This window comes from Giraffa tippelskirchi, chromosome 3 (genome assembly GCF_054371585.1).
Source record: "Giraffa tippelskirchi isolate mGirTip1 chromosome 3, T2T-mGirTip1v1.2.pri, whole genome shotgun sequence".
Taxonomy (NCBI): Eukaryota; Metazoa; Chordata; class Mammalia; order Artiodactyla; family Giraffidae; genus Giraffa; species Giraffa tippelskirchi.
In genome coordinates, this window is record NC_137277.1 from 172,377,272 (window position 1) to 172,396,860 (window position 19,589).

Genomic DNA, 19,589 nt, shown 5'->3' on the forward strand with positions numbered 1-19,589 from the left:
TCAGAAATTACCCCTTTCAACAACCGTTCTCCTAACTTTTTAATAAAGGATTACCCTTCAACTGTTGCTAATTAACAACTAAGATCCAAGGGCACCTTTAAACCTGACACTCTTCAGGCTGGTTCTGTGTGAGAGTGTAGCCTCATGGGGCATGGAGGAGGGGTGGTGGGGAGGGAGCCACCATGGGACCAGGGCAGGAGATGTAAGCTGGGAATGTAGCTGTTGAGAGGAGAGGCTCATTTTGAACAATGTAGTGAAACTGAATCCAGTAACTGAAAACTGATAGGAGAATTTGCACATGGCATCAGTAACATCAGTGTTGGAGGCTGACAAAGGAATTAACATTTGCCAAGAGTCTATTATGTGCCCAGCTCTATGCGGCTGTCACCTTTTCAGTTACCCAAGCATCAGATCCATCTGTAACATCTAAAGGACAGTAACATCTAAAGGACAACTGGATTTCCAGTGGTCTTTTCAGCCACCATATCAAAGACACGAATGGGGGACTAGATCCTGGAGGACATGTCACCATTTGCAGCCCAAGCTAGGTCTGCCACTGAACAGCTGGATATACTTGAGAACACTGGTCAATCTTCCCAAGCCTCCTTTTTTCAGCTCTGTATAGTGGAGCTAATAATAGTACCAATCTGTGAAGGCTGCCTTGGGATGGAGGCAGTATGGCACATAGGTATTCAGCTCTTTGCTGGCATGGGAACGTGTTCAGAAAATGCCGGCTATGACTCCTTTATCAAAGTATCATATGAGTTGACAATTACCTTTTCTCCTTTATAGAGACCAGAATCAGGTGGCTGCACCAACAGAGTGGGTCCCGGAGAACCTTGTTGGCCAACCTCACCCTTTAAAAAAAAATCAAGATAATAAGAATGCCATTTTTAACTTTATTTTGAAATGAAATTTGAAACAAAGAAGCTTTTCATAACTATGATATAATGCTTATAATCCTATGTACCACGGATTTAAAATAAAAAACTTGGCAAATATGTATGTCATGTAATTCTAAATGTTTATTGTTTTTCATAAATAATACATACTTATTGTTAAAAATGAATTTAAAAAATAAAAGTGATGCATAATCCTACTATCTGGAGACAATATTTATTAAAACTTTGGTATAGTTCTTTGGGTGTGCATGTGCTTGTGTATATTCGTGTATATACACATGTATACATATACATATATGTGCACAATATGCATGTGCACATACATGTATATGTGACTAAGTGGTGTGTTAAACATATTAAAATATAATCGTAGTAAAACTATATCATGTCATTTAAATATATAATACAGTTTGTATTTTTATATTTTATTAAAATTTTAACTCACTTAATATGTTTTACAATAATATTTTTTGCACATTTTCCTATTATACTAGAAATTCTTTAAAAACCATTATTTTCAATACCTATGCAATAATCTATCATAATAATATATTATCACTTACTAAGTTATTTTACTTTGGTTTGATTTAGGTTATATCTAGTTCATTAATATTTTACATCTCTTTGTAGGAAATCATGAGTCAAAAGTTTTCATTTGGGTCATTAGAGATGTTCTCTACAAGAAAAAAATGTTCCTTGGATTGGTTTTGCCACGATACAACAAAAACACACCCTTAATTAGAAGATAGTTATTTCATGCTTTTCTGAATATTTCTATTATTTTGCACCTGGAGTTATCTTCCCTCTTGTGTTAAAAGCAGGTGATATGTCAGGTTGTCACCTGTGTGTAGAAACTAGGCCCTTACTAGACTGGGTTCCTTTGGGCAAGGTTCTTAAAATCTGCTTATCCTTAGTTTCCTTAACTCCTCAAAATCTTTCTCTCCTTCTCTGTGAAATGGGGACTATAATACTGCCTGCCTCAAAGTATCTTTTTATTGAATAGATAATGTACATAAAATGCTTATTACTTTCTGCAAAGTAAATGAAAAAATACAACCAATAATTCAAGTCCCACCCACACCTGGGAAACTACAGAAGAATCAGGAGGTTAGGGATGTGGGTTTGGTTTGTTTTTCTTATGTACCCTTCCTAACACAGTGAGGGTGTAGGAGCCATTCTAGTGGCATCTGTTGCATGAATAAGTAATTGAACAAATGTATAAACACTGTGTATTTGCTTACTTAATAAATACATAATATGGATGGGTAAGATAACCATACTTATTCCTGTAACTGGAATAAAACTATACAAAACCCATATAGGCTGGCAAGCAAGGAGCCTCTTCCAAATGTTGGTCATGCTACTGTGTTTTTCCTTAATATTGTGACAGTACCATACATTCATTTAAGTCAAAAGTACAAAAAGGTAAATTATGAAGAACAAAATGTATATGATCCATAATCATATCCCCTAGGAAAACATGAGTAACAACCATGTAGGACAGTCTGCTCTAAACATGGTCTTGGGCATTGTGAGAGCTCTGCACCAACATTTCAAAACTATGCCTTTATTTACCCAACGATCCAAAAGAAATTTTTAAAAGCGTATTTTGGATAATTTGAACAGCCACCTCACAGTCAAATATTTCCACGTTACTATAGGAGTAACAGCCTGAGTTTGCAAACACATGCGATTGTGTTGGTGCTGAGGTCTCTAACTTGGCAGTGCTTTCTCACTGTGTGAGGTTTCTCAAAATAGGGTGCACAGGTTTAGGGGTTCTGACAAACATATTCCAAGTTTGGAAAACATCGTTTTCATCTATTTTTCCCCAGTCATTTCTCTAAGTTAGTGGTTCTCAAGATTGGGGGTGGGGGGGCATGGGAAGGGAGGGGTGAGTTTGGACGTGCCTCCCTCCAGGAACATTTGGCAAGATCATTTGATATATTTGGTTGTCACAATGAAGTGGAAGGAATCTTACCAACATCTAGTAGGTAGAGGCCAGGGATGCTGCTAAACATCCTACGTTGCACAGGACAGCCCCACGACAATACATTAGTATTGTGAAGGTTGAGGACTCCTACTCTACATGTAGATTCTAATAATTTTTGTTGTGGTTTTGGTTTTACAAAGTTGAGCTTAGCCCTTTGTTAACCTGTACTTTCTGCTTAGCATTGCACTTCCCCACATCATAATGTCTTCCACTATATTTTTGGCAAGTGTGTCCTTCTGTTAAATGGATGTACAGTAACTTACCCAACCATGCTGGGACCACATGAGAGGGGTGATCAGGTCTGTCTCACTAAAGCCCCACCCCCAGCACCAATCCTAGCCTGGCACGGGGTGGATGCTCAGTATCTTTTTACCCAGAGTTGTTGAAAGAGCCCCTCACCAGGTACTGCCCTGATGGTCCAGTGGTTAAGAATCTACCTTACAGGGGATACAGGTTCGATCCCTGGTTGGGGAACTAGCATCCCACATGCTGGAAGCAACTAAGCCTGCAATGTGCAACTATTGAGCTCACAAGCCTCAACGAGAGAGCCCATGAGCTGCAATGAAAAGATCCCACATGATGAAACCATGATCCCACGTGCTGCAACTAAGACCTGACACAGCCAAATAAATAAACAATTTTTTTAAAAAGAGCCTCTCACCAACTCTTAGACACTGCAGATTGCTTCTAGATGAACAGCCACCATAGGGCACTTTTCTAAAGCTTGTCCTTACTTAGTGTCCTGCTTCAGCAGAAAGGACTATAAGTGTGAAGGGTGGAGGGAGTGGAAGAACGTGTGGCTAAATGGCTTGGATTGCAGCTATTTATGTTTTTACTTATGTGTGAAGTTTTGGATTCTGATGAAATTTGTAAAATTAAGTCAAACAAATCTGTAATTAAACATAATTGTTACTCTGGATGTATTCCCAGAATCGTTTCATCTCTTTGGGCTAGGAAGAAGTGTGTCATATAAATTAATATGAATTTACTATTAGATTTCGCCAGAACTGTCGTCCTACAGCCAAGGGTAAAGGTATCTTAATAAGTCAGCGAAGACAAATCCTTGGCCACAAAACTGGGCAGTGATGAGAGGATGAACACAAGTTAAGTGGTAATCAGAACAGCCTCCTAGACACGGGCAGTCCATGCATTTTAACACTTGCTCCTCCGTGCTAAATGGGATTCTTACCGGGTCTCCCATTTGCCCCTTTACTCCCACGCCAGGATTACCCTGGAAAAGAAAACAAAACAGAAACTCATTGCTTTTGAATATTAAAGCAAGTAAGACTTCTGGATAGGTAATTTGTTGGAGTGTATTTATTAAATAGGGCTTCCCCGGTGGCTAAGTGGTAAAGAATCCACCTGTAATGCAGGAGACCTGGGTTCGATTCCTGACTTGGGAAGATCCCCTGGAGAAGGAAATCACAACCCACTCCAACTCCAGTATTCTTGCCTGGGAAATCCCATGGACAGAGGAGCCTGTGGGGCTGCAGTCCATGGGGTCGCAAAAGAGTCAGATGCGACTGAGTGACTAAACAATGATTTATTAAATACTTTGGGAATTTTAAAAAGAGGGAAGACACGATTCTGACAAACATCAGTGATCACTTGTCTTGTTGGACATGGACATTACCTGTGTATCTTACTCATGACTGCCTACCTTCAAGCCTGGACTCCCAGGGGGGCCTGGAGGTCCCTAAATCAACAGCAAAAACACACAAATCACTCATCAGTCACGGAAATCAGAATGGGTCCTTGTTGGGGGTCCCAAGCTCTTCTTTAGGAAACTCTTAATTTTGAAACATGCACAATGGACTTCCTACCACAGCTGGGCTGCTTGTCCTCCCCTCAATCCCACCACCAGAGGGGATCTGTGCTTCAGAAGGGATTCGCGCTCTAATGGTGGGTGTGCGCTGATTCATCAGGTCTCACAAAGGACCCACCTCTGCCTGACCCAAGACTGCAATTCTGCTTTCTTCTGCTTTATTTAAACGTCAAGTCGGGGCTTCTAGAGGAACAGCATCGGCAATGTGGTACTTACTGCTAACCCGGGCTCTCCCGGGTACCCTGCTGGGCCTGCTGGGCCTCTCACTCCCCTTGGTCCCTAAACAGGAAAAAAATCAGTGCCTTTGTTACCGAAAACTATAAGCATTGTTCTTGCAAGAGCTGCATGTAATCCCAGGTAGATGAAGACTTGGAGAAGTCGGTTCCAGACATGCCTGCCCTCCTGGGTCGTCCTGGACAGCAGCCCTGACACAGCTGGGGAAAGGGCACAGAGCAGGCAGGCAGCAGTGCTCAGGTGGGGGTGCCTAACCTCTACATCGGAGATTAAATCAAGACCCAGAGATCAAAGAGAACTTATTCCACATATAACTTTAACAGACATCAAGATGCTTTTAAATGCCAGGAGAAATATCGATAACCTCAGATATGCAGATGACACCACCCTTATGGCAGAAAGTGAAGAAGAACTAAAGAGCCTCTTGATGAAAGTGAAACAGGAGAGTGAAAAAGTTGACTTAAAACTCAACATTCAGAAAACGAAGATCATGGCATCTGGTCCCATCACTTCATGGGAAATAGATGGGGAAACAGTGGAAACAGTAAAAGACTTTATTTTGGGGGGCTCCAAAATCACTGCAGATGGTGACTCTAGCCATGAAATTAAAAGATGCTTACTCCTTGGAAGAAAAATTGTGACCAACCTAGACAGTATATTAAAAAGCAGAGATATTACTTTGCCGAAAAAGGTCCATCTAGTCAAAGCTATGTTTTTTCCAGTAGTCATGTATGGATGTGAGAGTTGGACTATAAAGAAAGCTGAGGGCCAAAGAATTGATGCTTTTGAACTGTGGTGTTGGAGAAGACTCTTGATAGTCCCTTGGACAGCAAGGAGATCCAACCAGCCCATCCCAAAGAAAATCAGTCCTGAATATTCATTGGAAGGACTAATGCTGAAGCTGAAATCCCAATCCTTTGGCCACCTGATGCGAAGAACTAGCTCATTGGAAAAGACCTTGATGCTGGGAAAGATTGAAGGTGGGAGGAGAAGGTGATGACAGAGGATGAGATGGTTAGATGGCATCACCGGCTCAATGGACATGAGTTTGAGTAAACTCCAGGAGTTGGTGATGGACGGGGAGGCCTGGCATGCTGTAGTCCATGGGGTCACAAAGAGTCGGACATGACTGAGCGACTGAACTGAACATTAAATTAAAATATTAATGTAGTTATACTCTATTCTTTCAACATGCCTAAAAGATCAACATGAGTAGGAATGCCCCCAGTTCAAGACCAAGGCAATTCAGCCTTAAACAATTTTCTGGAACATGTTAAGATGTGGCATGATACACAAATGCACAGGAAAGGTAATAGCTGGGCAGTTCTAGAAGTATAAACAGAGACACTCTGTTCTCCAGCTCACCCTGTCCACATCTGATGATTTGTTAGCATGCAGTGGCGTTCCTCTCTCCTAGAGGATGAACTGTTACTTATTTTAACATCGATGCTGAGGTATCTCATTGAAAACATAGCAATGAGCTTCCAGAGTAGGAAGAGAACCAACCTGGGAAATAATCCCATCAACAGCCAGAAGTCACCAAATGAAATTACAGTGAACCATTAGGAGGCAAAATTTGCTTTCAGTTTTAATCTTGTGAACATTGATGAATTGGAACAAGTCTAATCACTGAATTACAAGTTCCAGGAACAAGAAGATGGTGCAAAATATTAAACACCATATACAATTACTAATTCAGCAGGCAAAATCGCTTTCACTGGACATATATGATTTAGGTAGTTTCAAAGACGTACATTTTCCTAAATACTAAGTGACTGTGGCTACCTGAGCAATACCAAATGATCACTGCAAGACAGAAGAGGCAGGTAAGTGGGAGCCAGCTGAGATTCAAGGACGGCCCCTTGGGCCTGTGATCAGTGTAGTCATGTAGAGCCTTGTGTTTGATTTAAATCTCTGCTGTCATCATGAAATTTGTAATAATTTTTGAACAAGAGACCTACATTTTCGTTTTGTACCGAGTGGGCCCTGCAAATTTAGGTAACCTTTCTTGCTAATGGGGTTAGGTTAGTGGGGACCTACTAAACTACCAGTAGGGACCATAGGTTATTTGAGGAGCAAACAGAAGCTCAGGGCCTGCCCCGAAGACTTACTGGTGAGCCGGGAGGTCCTGGGTCCCCTCTGTCGCCCTGCAACAGTAGCGGTACATTGCATTAGAAGAGCAACACTGTTCCCCTCAAACACACAAGACGTAAAAGAAGAAACACACGCAGGAATTATCTGGACAGTCTGTGCAGTTTGTTCAGTTTGTCAGTGTAGAACAGACAGCTGTGGATAGGGCTCTGTGGAGGCGCTTTCCTGATTTTATTCTTAAGCCCCGAACTGCACTTCTATTCAGTCGAAACCAACCAAAGCCAGGGAACGATCGCTGAAGTCGTGAGGACCTGGAACCAATTTGCAGGGCAGGAATAGAGACACAGCGTAGAGAACGGACATGTGGACACAGAGTGGGAGGGGAGGGTGGAACGAATTGGGAGATTAGGACTGAGATATATGCACTACCAGGTGTAAAAGAGACAGCTAGTGGGAAGCTGCTGTAAGCGCAGAGAGCTCAGCTTGGCGCTCTGTGATGACCTAGAGGGGTGGGATGGGAGGTGGGGTGCAGGGGGTGGTCCACGAGGGATGGAATATGTATACATATGGCTGATTCCCTTTGTTGTACAGTGGAAGCTAACACAACATTGTAAAGCAACTATACTCCAATAAAAATAAAATATCAGTGTTTTAAAAGGGGATCTCATCGTTCATTTCTAAATCCTCACTTGAATGGTTCCGTTCCATCAGCGTTTAACCATCTCTCTTCTGATTGGCAGAGCTTGGCTGCCTTAACTGATGCTTTGTTATCACCCCAGAGCAGGTGCAAAGGGAATTTGTGTTGCAATTCCCTCACACCTGCCTTTGTGCTCAGCTACCATTTCGTGACTCTGCCCTGAGACTTTACCTACTTTAAAAAAATCAAGGAGTGTATATTCTCTTGAACATGGGCTTTTTTTTTCAAAAGGTAAAATGCATTGTAAAACATATATATGGTAAAATGTAACATTTCAACCATTTTTAAGTGCACAGTTCTGTGGCATTAAATACATTCACCATGTTATGCAACCATCACCAACTCCCATTGTCAAAAGTTTTCATTTCCTCAGTGGAAACTTTGCACTGATGAAATGCAGGCCGCCTACTCCTCCTCCCTCCAGCCCCTGACAAACCTCATCTCACTTCCTGACTTTATGAATCTGACTACTCTAAGAACCTCCTCTAAGTGGAAATCACTCATTTTGTGTCCTTTAGTGACCAGTTTGTTCCACTCAGCATAATGACCACAGGGCTCATCCATGTTGTAGCATTCCAAAGAAAATCAGCCCATGTGTTTTCTGCATGGGTTTACCTGTATGGAAAAAAAATTCATTTGAAATCCACCCTGATCATAACACTTACCTGCATACCTTTAGTGGCACCTAAAATGAACACTGAATTTCCTTTTTCTCCTTTTTCTCCAGGAAGGCCCTGAAGAGAGGAAAAGGGCATGTTACTATTTCTGTATCTTCTTTTGCAACTGAAATATTACCAATAAAATTACTGTTATAATCATATTTCACTAGTGGAGATTATTTTATTCTCATTATTATTACCATCCTCAGTTACTCATATATACTTATTCAATATTTGCTTAAGATCTATTAAGGAATCTCCTAAGATGGAATATCTACTAATATATTCATAAACATATTACAAATATTTATTATACATTATAAATACATTATATATTTATATACATTATACATAATGCTAATACATTTATAGCTATTTGCTAATTATTCAGCAGAAAAATTGCATTTTTCCTTACAACATAATGTACATAGTACTTGGGTTATTCTTATAAGTAAATAACATTACAGTTGTCAGTTAATAATTTATGCCCCAGAACTAGCAAAAAAATTATTTTATCCACTTAACTATTTGTTTTCAAAACAGAGCCTAGGTACCCCTTGTAAGATTAACCTTTTAAAAAAATAACCTGTTACTTTTAGAAGGTTTTTGCCTGTAGCTGCAAGTTTGTTTTCTTAGAGTAATTTTTAAAAGTGAACAAAACACCTTAATGTACTTTCATCCCAAAGTTTCCCTATTTAATATCTTAATGTCCTACTTAATATCTTAATACATCTTAAGTTGGTTGCTCAGTCACTCAGCCGTGTCTGACTCTTTGTGACCCCTTGGCCTGCCAGGCTCCTCGGTCTATGGAATTTTCAGGCAAGAATATTGGAGTAGGGTGCCATTATATCACGTTTCTATGAAGCACATGCAGGTTTCAAAGTTAATCCCTGTTAGGAGAGTGCTTGACTTTGCTTCCAAAAGGAGATAACTAAAGAGTTTTGTGGTAAATTACACCATCAGTTTCCTTGAGAAATCAGATTTGCTTATACAGACAGTTGTTGCTTCTCACAGTTCCAACACACAACTGAACTGTGTGTTTCAGTTCCACAAATAAGTTATATCACAACAGTCCTCCAACCAACTGCTTCAAATTTCAGTTACCACTGTGTATTAACTGAGTCAATGCATAAGACAAAAACATCACTGCTAGCTCAATGGCCCACAGATCGCTATCGAGGTAACAGGTGAACGAAGATCACCAAATGATCATATCAATCCTTTCAAAGTCCACCGGTGGCTGGTCACTAACCTCTGTTAGCTCACACAGGGACAGTGAAGTGTGTAGCTGGGTTGCTTCTTGTTTCCCTCCCAGTGATACACCCAAGTGACATTTCATGAAAATAAATCAGTGAAAGAGAGGATTGGCCAACAAAGGTGAAAAGGAAATAAAAAACGCTAATACTGGAGGTGAAATTCAAACAGAATGTAAGTGGAGTTATGGAAAAAAGAGCATTGTGAGAGTGTTGTCACTACTGTCTCTCAAGCCAGAGGAATTCAGTGAAGATAAACATATCCACATAAAAGAAGGAAGTGGTTGTGACCAAAAGAATGAAGATGTACCAGAGGAAGTGACACAGACAGAAGAATCTCATGTTCAAGAAACTCTTAGAGATATTTCACCACACTGGAAGCTGGTCCAAACTTAGAAAAGAGGGTGATATTCACCAAAGCACAGAAAACTTCTCCACTTCATGTCCTATGTTACAGGACCAGGAGAAGGCAAGCCCAACTCAAATTGTCTTTAATAAGTTTTTACAAAGAAAGAAAACCCTTTAATTCTCAATGTTTCTAATGTTTTAGATTATAATGTGCTAAATAAATATTATTTTTAAAAATTCCCCCTATATATTTATGATGCTTTAATGAAATATCTTAAAGGTCATGGAACAATAGTAATTTTCCCATTGGATGTTAAGGTTGCTTTGTGTGCCTTCGGATTGCATGCCATTCTTAAAGTCTCAACTTTTGTGCAAAGTGAGGACCGCCCATATATGAAATGGGTCAAGGGAAAAAAATCACGTTTCAAAGAGACCATTATGACAAACTTCAGTACTGTGATCAGAACAACCTGCTGTGTTAAAGCTAAAATTGAGAATCCTGCTCTCTTAGATGTTCATGGATGCACAGTAGAATGCGGTGTGATCCAATTTGAAGATCTTAAGAAGTGTGCATTCACCAGACTGCACTTGCATGTTCAAGGGGCTGAGTTTGAAAACAAATAGGGGTTGAGAAGCTTAACCATGGAAGTTGGTTGTTACTTGATACCACAAGAAAAAGGTGAATATGGACATTCTTTTTTGAGTTCTGTATTCAGACCATTTCCGCTAGGATCTGGAGCAAAAGGAAAATGCATAGAAGAAAGTAAGATGACTGTGGTGGTGATGAGAAAAACTTTTAGAAGGAATCTTGGGTGATGATATTTAATTAGGGGAGCAGAAAGGCTGAAAAACAGGCACAGAAAATCAGTTTTGAAAGGCCAAATCATCTCCAGTCTTTATTTAAGTGAGAAAAGAGAGAAATGGGATATAAGTGGCAAAGGAAAGAGTCATTCTTACTAAAGTTACATTTAAATAAAAGTGCAAACTTTTGAAGGAAAAAAAAACACCAAGAGCAGTAAAGGCCTCTTATGTGCTGGATACTGTCAACTATTTCTGAACCTCCACTCCAAACTCTTGTCATTTACTTATTTCTTTTGCATTATGGGGGCTAGAGAGCTAAACACTACATTTCCCAGACTGCTTTGCAGCTGGATGTGAAGTAGGGTCCACCTGGGAGATGTACTTATGAGATTTGGGAGGCAGAAATGAGCAAAACATCCTCTTCTGGTACTGCTGATGCTGCCAAGAGGGAAGGTAGAAACCTAAGTGTTTGTTGGTGTCTTGAAGTGGGGATGAGAGGCAGTGGTTGAGGTGCAGGAGCAGCTTCTTACTTCTGGATCTCACCTATGTGTGAGCCCCTGAAGTCTTGCAGTGATCCTGGAGGTTTAATCCTCCAACCATTAAATTAAGTGCCAAATTCCCTGTATTAAATTCCTTTCTGTTTGAAATACCTAGAGGGGTTTAAGTGGCTGCAGTGAACCCTGAAGGATAAACAACCTCAGTTTTGCTAACTGGCCTCCCTTCCCCTACTATCTATTCTCTATCTAGCAACCAGAAACATCTTGGTAGAACATCAGTCAGATCCCTTAAAACCATCCAGTGTCTTCCTATGCCATGCAAAAGGAAACCCAGCCTCCTTCCACAGTCTACAAGGCCCTATGTCATCTACTGAGAGAGCTGTCATGTCAACTCTCTGTTCTCATCCTCCAGTCATCCCCATCCGTCACCAGGCTCCCAGGATACTTGTAATAACTCTGTTTCTTGAACACATCAAGTCTGTTCCACTGGAGGCTCTTTTCACTTGATTCCCACTAAAATGAGCTGTGGCTCTCTTACTGGGGGGCCCCATGGGCCAAGAGCTCCTCTTTCTCCTGGAATCCCTGGATCACCTCTTGAGCCATTGTAGCCATCTATGCCAGGTCTGCCTCTGGATCCAGGAGGCCCTGGGTGCCCCTACAGAAAACAAAATTATAGGTGAAATATTTTTGCAAGAATATAAAGATTGAAGGCGGGAGGAGAAGGGGACGACAGAGGATGAGATGGTTGGATGGCATCACCGACTCAATGGACGTGAGTTTGAGTAAACTCAAGAGTTGGTGATGGACAAGGAGGCCTGGCATGCTGCAGTCCATGGGGTCGCAAAGAGTCGGACACGACTGAGCAACTGAACTGAACTGATCATAACAAAACAGTTATGCAATATGGGTCCCCAGATTATGGCCTTTATGACTCACATGTTGTTCTTCAGTTTTGTGAATCTTCCTTTCCCACCCACAAATACTATGTAGTACAGTGCGTATGTGCATGCTAAGTCACATCAGTCGTGTCCAACTCTTGGGACTCTTTGCGACCCCATGGACTGAAACTTGCCAGGCTTCTCTGTCCATTGGATTCTCCAGACAAGAACACTGGAGTGGATTGCCATGCCTTCCTCCAGGAGATCTTCCTGACCCAGGGATCGAACACATGTCTCTTATGTCTCCTGCATTAGCAGATGGGTTCTTTACCACTAGCACCACCTGGGAAGACATAAATTTATTTTCATACACTCCAATTTAAATTCATTCAGTTTGGAGTATTTTCAGAGATTTGGGAGGAAATCTTCCTTGAAATCCTTAGAAAGACTCTAATGAATTATGCTGCTGCTGCTGCTAAGTCGCGGCAGTTGTGCCTGACTCTGTGCGACCCCATAGATGGCAGCCCACCAGGCTCCCCTGTCCCTGGGATTCTCCAGGCAAGAGTACTGGAGTGGGGTGCCATTGCCTTCTCCCTAATGAATTCTAACCATCCCCAAATACATTTTTCTTCTTTCCTTTGATTTTCATATTAAAAATGAGAGCTTTAAGCCCACTCCCACCATTAGGACTCACAGCTGATCAAAAATTTCATAATGAGAATAAATTTATTTCCAGAAAATTATACTTGAGCTGACAAGTATATCTAGCTCATGTTCTAAAATGTTTTTCTCCAATCTGCTTGAATACTTGTTCTTCAAGTAAAGTGTTTTGGTCTCAGGGTTATTATACAAAATTGAAATGCAAGTACCCTGCCATTTATGAAAATAAGAAAATAAAGAAAAGTTTGCCATTTGCTGTTGTTTTTGTTCAGTTGCTAAGTCATGTCTGGCTCTTTGCGACCCCATGGACTGCAGCATGCCAGGCTCCTCTGTCCTCCATGATCTCCCAGAGTTTGCTCAAATTCCACGTCCAGTTGGTGATGCTATCTAACCATTTCATCCTCTGCCTCCCCTTTCTTCTTTTGCCTTCAATCTATCTTTTCCACTGAGTCGACTCTTTGAATCAGGTGACCAAAGAGACTTTGCCACATATATGATATATAGTATATATCATATAAATACATTAGATCATGTGATTTTAAGGCTTTGATGAGTATCTCCCCCCCCCAAAAAAAAATGGAGAAAACTTAAGGATACTTACAGGTATCCCATCCAGACCTGGAAATCCAGGAACTCCAGTTGGACCCTAAATTCCCAGAAAATAAAAGATATAAAAGTTACTAAATTATTAGATTAACCAGTTGATTTATTTATAAGCATTAGTAATTAATGGCTTGCTTTAAAAAAAAAAAAAAACCAAATCCTTAGTGGGCACTGTCATCTATTTTTACATTAAGGAGCTCAAATGCCAACATTTAGAAATCAGCATTTTGTTCCCTTCTTTTTGCACCTAGGAAGCCAACATGGCAGTATCAGTTCAAAGAATACATTCAATACTGGATAATGAGAAATTCAACTTCCCAGAGTCTCTTCATCCTAGAGAAAGAAAACCTTAAATGTAAACACGGGTAATTGACAGGACTGTTTTTGCACGCTCACACTACAATAAGGTCTCAAATTCTCAACAGAGAAGGTATAGTTTTATCCATATGATGGCATATTATACAAAGTTTCTAAAGGAATAAGTTCAATCCACATCAATTGATATGGAATGATTTCCAAGCCATGTGATTGAGTGAAAAAAGAAAAGACTCAGCATGATACATATAATATCATTTAGGTTTTTTAAAAAGTCATAAAGAAAACCACTCCTCACTGGATACATTCATGCTTTTTCATATCATTTTATGTATTTATTTTATTTTGGGCTGTGCTGGGTCTTTGTGCTGCACAGGCTTTTCTCTAGCTGGGGTGAGTGGGGACTACTCTCCAGTTGTGATGCTCCGGCTTCTCATTGCGGTGGTTTCTCTTGTTGTGAAGCACGGGCTCTAGGGATTGTGGGCATCAGTAGATGCGAATCCTGGACTCTAGGGCACAGGCTCAGCAGTTGTGGCGCACGGGCTTAGTTGCTCTGTGGCACGCGGGATCTTCCCAGATCAGGGATCGAACCCGTGTCTCCTGCATCGGCAGGCAGATTCCTCACCACTGAGCCACCAGGGAAGCCTGGCATGCTCTTCTCTTTAAGTATCTAGAAAACATCCAGAAAGGCATGCTCTTCTGGAAAGGGGCTAGGAATGAGGGCAGATTATACAAGAGGTGTTCAGGCTTAATTTTTATAAGGTGCAAATAGGTACTACTTGTGATCATACAATAAAATCTGGTATAGCAACACTGGTGAGTGGTTAAATGAGTCTTTCACTTAAGAAGAGGCTTACCTTGTCACCTTTTTCACCTGCTGCTCCAGGACGGCCACTGTCACCTTTCATCCCTTTCTCTCCTGGGATCCCAATGGGTCCTGGTGGTCCCAGGGGTCCAATAGGACCCTGTGGCCCTGGTGGTCCCGGTTGACCCTAAGAAGAAAGATTAAAAAGGTAAGGGAGTGGGAGTGGGAATGGATGAGCCTTAAATAGAGTTTTCTAACACCAATATATGGTGACTTGGGTTTACAGAAGACTGGAAAATTGAAGATGGAGCAAATTTTAATAACAGAAGGACAAATGATGAATTAATTACCAAAAAAGAAAGAAAATGTTGCCTTTTTCAATCTGAATCAAAGCTATACAATAAATTTGAATTATTGCATGTGCACACACACACATATACATACTGACTGAAAGTGAAAGTGAAGTCACTCAGTCGTGTCCGACTCTTTGTGACCCCATGAATTGTAGCCCATGGAATTTTCCAGGCAAGAGTACTGGAGTGGGTTGCCATTTCCTTCTCCAAGAGATCTTCCTGATCCAGGGATCAAAGTCGGGTCTCCCGCACTGCAGACAGAGGCTTTACCTCTGAGCCACCAGGGAAGCCCTCTTCTTATTTTCATTCTGTCATTGAAATTTATAAATCTTGAGCTTTTCAGTGAAGTAAGAAATTTTTTAAAAAATTTATTTAGCTGCGTCGTGTTTTTGTTGCAGCGCATGGACTCTCCAGTCGTGGCACGCGAGCTCAGTAGTTGTGGCATGTGGGATCCTAGTTCCCCGACCAGGGATCGAATCTACGTCCCCTGCATCACAAGGGGACCACAGGAAGTCCCCTGAAGTAAGTAATTTTTAAACAAAGTCTCATTAACATTATGTTAGTGACACAAGAGTGAGGAAAAACTGCTAGGTCTTTTATTTCCTTCAAATGGCTAGTGATTTGTCTGCCCTTTTAGACAGAAACATTTCTTTTTTAGCTGATTTTATCTGCTTTGTTATCCCTAATTTGGAAGCTGGCTCTCCACGTCACATTACTTTTATACAATCTAACTTTCTTTCCAGGAATGAAAATATCACCTTTTCTTTTAGGCAAAGAAGTTGCAGGAATTCAGCTCTCCCCCTGAACACACAGTGGGAACATCTCTGGGACAAAAATGAGGAAACCTCTGTTCTCTTTAAGACTATTCCCTTTTGCATTTAGACTGATGCCATGAATGAATGTTCAGTTACGACAGTGAATCTCACAATTCTTTCTATTCTGAAGTAGGCAGATTGATGTGTCTCAGCATCAGTTTCTCTGATCAGTTTCCAGATGATCATATCTAGCTTCCTGCTTGACATCTCCCTGAATACAAAGGTTGTTGTTGCTGGTCACTCAGTCATGTCAGACTCTTTGCGGCCCCACGGACTGTAACCCTCCAGGTTCCTCTGTCCATGGAATTCTTCAGGCAAGAATATTGGAGTGGGTAGCCATTCCCTTCTTCAGGGGGATCTTCCTGACTCAGGGATCAAACCCAGGTCTCCTGCATTGCAGGCGTTCTTTACTATCTAGCCACCAGGGAAGCCCCAAATACAATGGTACTCTAGCGTAAAAAAAAAAATCCAAAATAGAACTTCTGATTTTTCTCCCCAGATCTGATCTTCCATTCACCTTCTCCAGCTCCAGAAAATTAGGGATCACCCTTGCTATTCTCTCCAGCTTCCTCTTACCCGCTCCCAGCCTTTCTCCGAGGGACGTTAAAGCAGAAATCAGATCATGGCATGGCCCTGCTTTTCAAGTTCTCCTTGCCTTCCCGCTGCAAGCAAAATAAACCCTGTGCTCCTCACCTTCCAGGCCTCACAGAGCGTGGCCTCAGATTCCCTTGCACCCCACACTCAACGCATCTGCCACGCTGCTCTTATCTGTCCCAGGACCTGGGTACAAGCACTTCCTTGAAGGCTCTTTCTCTAGATCTGCACATGACGTGGGTCTCTCCTGAACGACCACCAGTGAGGTAGGATCCTCAGTTCATCCACACCCCCATTGGTCTCCAGCAGGGCACCCTGTCTACTTCCTTCTTAAGGCCTTAGCATTTCACTTTTTTTTTTTTAACTTTTGGCCCTTCCGCACAGCCTGTGGGATCTTAGTTCCTCGACCAGGGATCGAACTTGTTCCCCCTGCATTAGAGTCTTAACCACTGGACTACCAGGGAAGTCCCTCACAGTTTTACAATTAGGCATTTGCTCATCAGATTGTTGTCTGCTCTCCAGTGAGATACTAGCACCATGGGAGTGGGGACATCTGTTCACCATTTAAGTCTTCTATCTACCATCTGCCATGGCCTTGGCTCAGGAATGAATGAATGAATAAAGGGTTCATGTGGCAGTAACTACGCTCTCAGGCTTGGTGGTCCAGCCTGACCATCCATCCATTCCAGAAACATCCTACCTGCACCCTGGAAAGTGATTTTTGAACTTTGCAAAAAGGAATGCTATCAAATGTAATATTTATGACATATTTCTTGATTTTATACTTCAAACTTATTTTTATAAAATAACAAATGTATGGGAATACCGAGGCTCTTTGAATGAACTTTAGAATCTAAAGTCAGGGTTTCTAAATGATACTTTCAGCCTCCGCATTCAATCTCTGTCTATAATTTGATGTGAGCAGAGAGTATCTTAGATTCAAATGTTTTTTTGAAATAACTCACTTTGCAGTCTTAAGGTAACACCTCTAGGTGAGGTAAAGAGAAGCGTTTTAACGAGAAGTTTATAACAATGATTTTGCCAGTGCAGGGTGATCTGGCCACATGACACCATGTACTGTTCACACACGTGTCCAGCTGTGTTGCCTAACAGCTTCAGAGTCTGTGCTCTATTTCACCACAGTCTGAAAACACTCTGTATCCATCCGAAGTCAGACTGTTCACCTGCAGTTTTTTTTGTGCTTTCTAAAAATTTTCCAAATATTTAAGAAAAGTCATTGAATCTCCCTTTTCCCCACCAGAAAACCTGGATAACTGCATTCAGTGAGCAAGTGAATTCTTGATCTGTGGAGAGAAAAGCTGAGTGGATTTCAGAGGAGATCTGCTCAGATCAGATCTCTTAAATCTCTGGGCAATTCTGAATCATTAGTGCTTAGCTCCAAGCATGAACGGGGCTTCCCCAGGTGGCTCAGTGGTAAAGAACCTGCCTCCAGTGCAGGAGACTCAGATTGAATCCCTGGATTTGGAAGATCCCCTGGAGAAGGGAATGACTACCCACGCCAGCATTCTTGCCCGGAGAATCCCATGCACAGAGGAGCCCGGGGGGCTACAGTCTATGGGGTCGCAAAGAGTCAGACGTGACTTAGTGACCGAATAACAAAAACCACCAAGTGTGCACAGGACCCTACAAAAGAATGTAGAGCCATCCTTTGGGTGTGTGGGGCCCAGGGGAAAAAGATTTTTTGAAGAGTCTCATCTACATAAAAATTTGAATCATCTGAAATCAGTGTGTAAGCACCATTCTGGTGACCCAATCTCAGGAATCCTATGAATGAAATCCCACAAGGGGGCGAGTGAGACTGTTCTGTTAGGCGGCCACCCTCTTGAAACCAGGGCCAGTCATGGGACCCCAGCCCTGAGCATGAGCCCCAGAGCTCCTCATGTGCTCAACCCGCACTGGATAAACAGTCAGAGTGCATCCTGTTGAAACTACTTAAAGCCCAAGTTGGAGCTGCCACTGCCTGGGTACCACTTAAGCGAACTTCCGTTAACTTTTCTGTCCCTGTAAATGATCCACGTGACCGAAAATGGGGTCTGTCCACTCAGCCAATCCCCTAACACCAAGCTGACCCTGGACTCGGTGCTTTCTTCCTCGTTCCTTTTGTTATTATTGACAACCTTTAACATCTGCCTACATTTTATAAGTCAAAATCTTACTTTATTTGTACTTTCCCTTCTCTTCATGCGTTTTCATTATCATTAGAATAGCTGCTATTCTTTGAGCACCCATAAAAATACTGTAAGCTTAGAATTTTCAAGGCAGCTTAAATGTATACATAAGTGTTACAGAAAAGACAACAATAAAATTTAAAATCTAATCATATGGGCACCAACCATTTAGGGGCACTTTGAGGGCATATCTATTTACTCTAGATATTATACAATTTCTAAACTACAATCTAAATGTCAGCATAAATAATGCTTCAGCTGACCTTTTCTACGTGTTAATTAATCTCAGTTGGTTTTGATTAATTACCATAAGGCTCAGGAAATAACTGCTTTTTCATTAAGTTTGGAAATTATCTGTCTCACACATCATTTACACACAAAGTTCTAAACTATCTATTGTGAACACTGTACTTTACAATAACCTATGATCTAAAAACAACAAAATGTATGTCTGGACAGAAAAGGGGAACAGAAAGGACAGCCAACTCACTGGCTATAATTCTCTTTAATGTATTTCGTTTTAGACATGCGATGCCGAGTCCAAGCCACTAATGGAACTTTGGAGAGAAAAGGAAAAGGAGTGGAAATATTGAGCACAGTGGCAAGAATGATAAAACTGCATTCAATAAAGAAATGTGTCCTGATTGAGAACGCGCCACCTAAAACACTCTTAAACAGAAATATATTGAGCAATGGTAATTTGTATTATTAAATTTTCTGTCCCTCCCTTTTGCCACCTCCCCAGCCCTAATCCGTCACACTGACATCCCTGAACAAGAGATGTCAAGCTCCGTTCCTTCACAGACTTCTGTGTCCTGTCCCTGAAGTGCCCCTGCCATGCCCCCCAGGTCATCTCTCACTCCCCACTCCCCGGAAAAACCCCACTGTCTGCTACCCTTGCCGCACACCCTTCAGAATGAGATGTTTGTCCAAGATGCCTGCGTAATGACACTTCCCATCCACTCCTGTGATCACCTCTTTGTATGTGTGTCCCCAGCCCCACACCCACCAGACCAGAGCTCCTGGCAGAGTCTAGGTGCCCGAGGCCATGATGCAAGAAAGGCAGAGAACAACACTTAA

At 41.6% G+C, this 19,589-nt stretch overlaps 1 protein-coding gene across 6 annotated transcripts in view; it reads right to left on the bottom strand.

Moving 5' to 3' along the window:
• COL4A4 (collagen type IV alpha 4 chain) overlaps window positions 1-19,589 on the bottom strand; it is a 147,675-nt gene that overhangs the window by 89,134 nt on the left and 38,952 nt on the right. For all 6 annotated transcript variants that reach the window (XR_014080676.1, XM_081584675.1, XM_081584676.1 and 3 more), the window contains exons 5-13: window positions 14,611-14,745; window positions 13,437-13,481; window positions 11,836-11,952; window positions 8,405-8,473; window positions 7,063-7,098; window positions 4,934-4,996; window positions 4,553-4,588; window positions 4,082-4,123; window positions 777-857 (exon numbers count right to left, since the gene is read on the bottom strand). Coding sequence is in view for 5 of the 6 variants with exons in the window: in XM_081584675.1 (XP_081440801.1) it covers window positions 777-857; window positions 4,082-4,123; window positions 4,553-4,588; window positions 4,934-4,996; window positions 7,063-7,098; window positions 8,405-8,473; window positions 11,836-11,952; window positions 13,437-13,481; window positions 14,611-14,745 (624 nt within the window). In the remaining variant the exon portion in view is untranslated. The remainder of the gene's footprint in view (window positions 1-776; window positions 858-4,081; window positions 4,124-4,552; window positions 4,589-4,933; window positions 4,997-7,062; window positions 7,099-8,404; window positions 8,474-11,835; window positions 11,953-13,436; window positions 13,482-14,610; window positions 14,746-19,589) is intronic.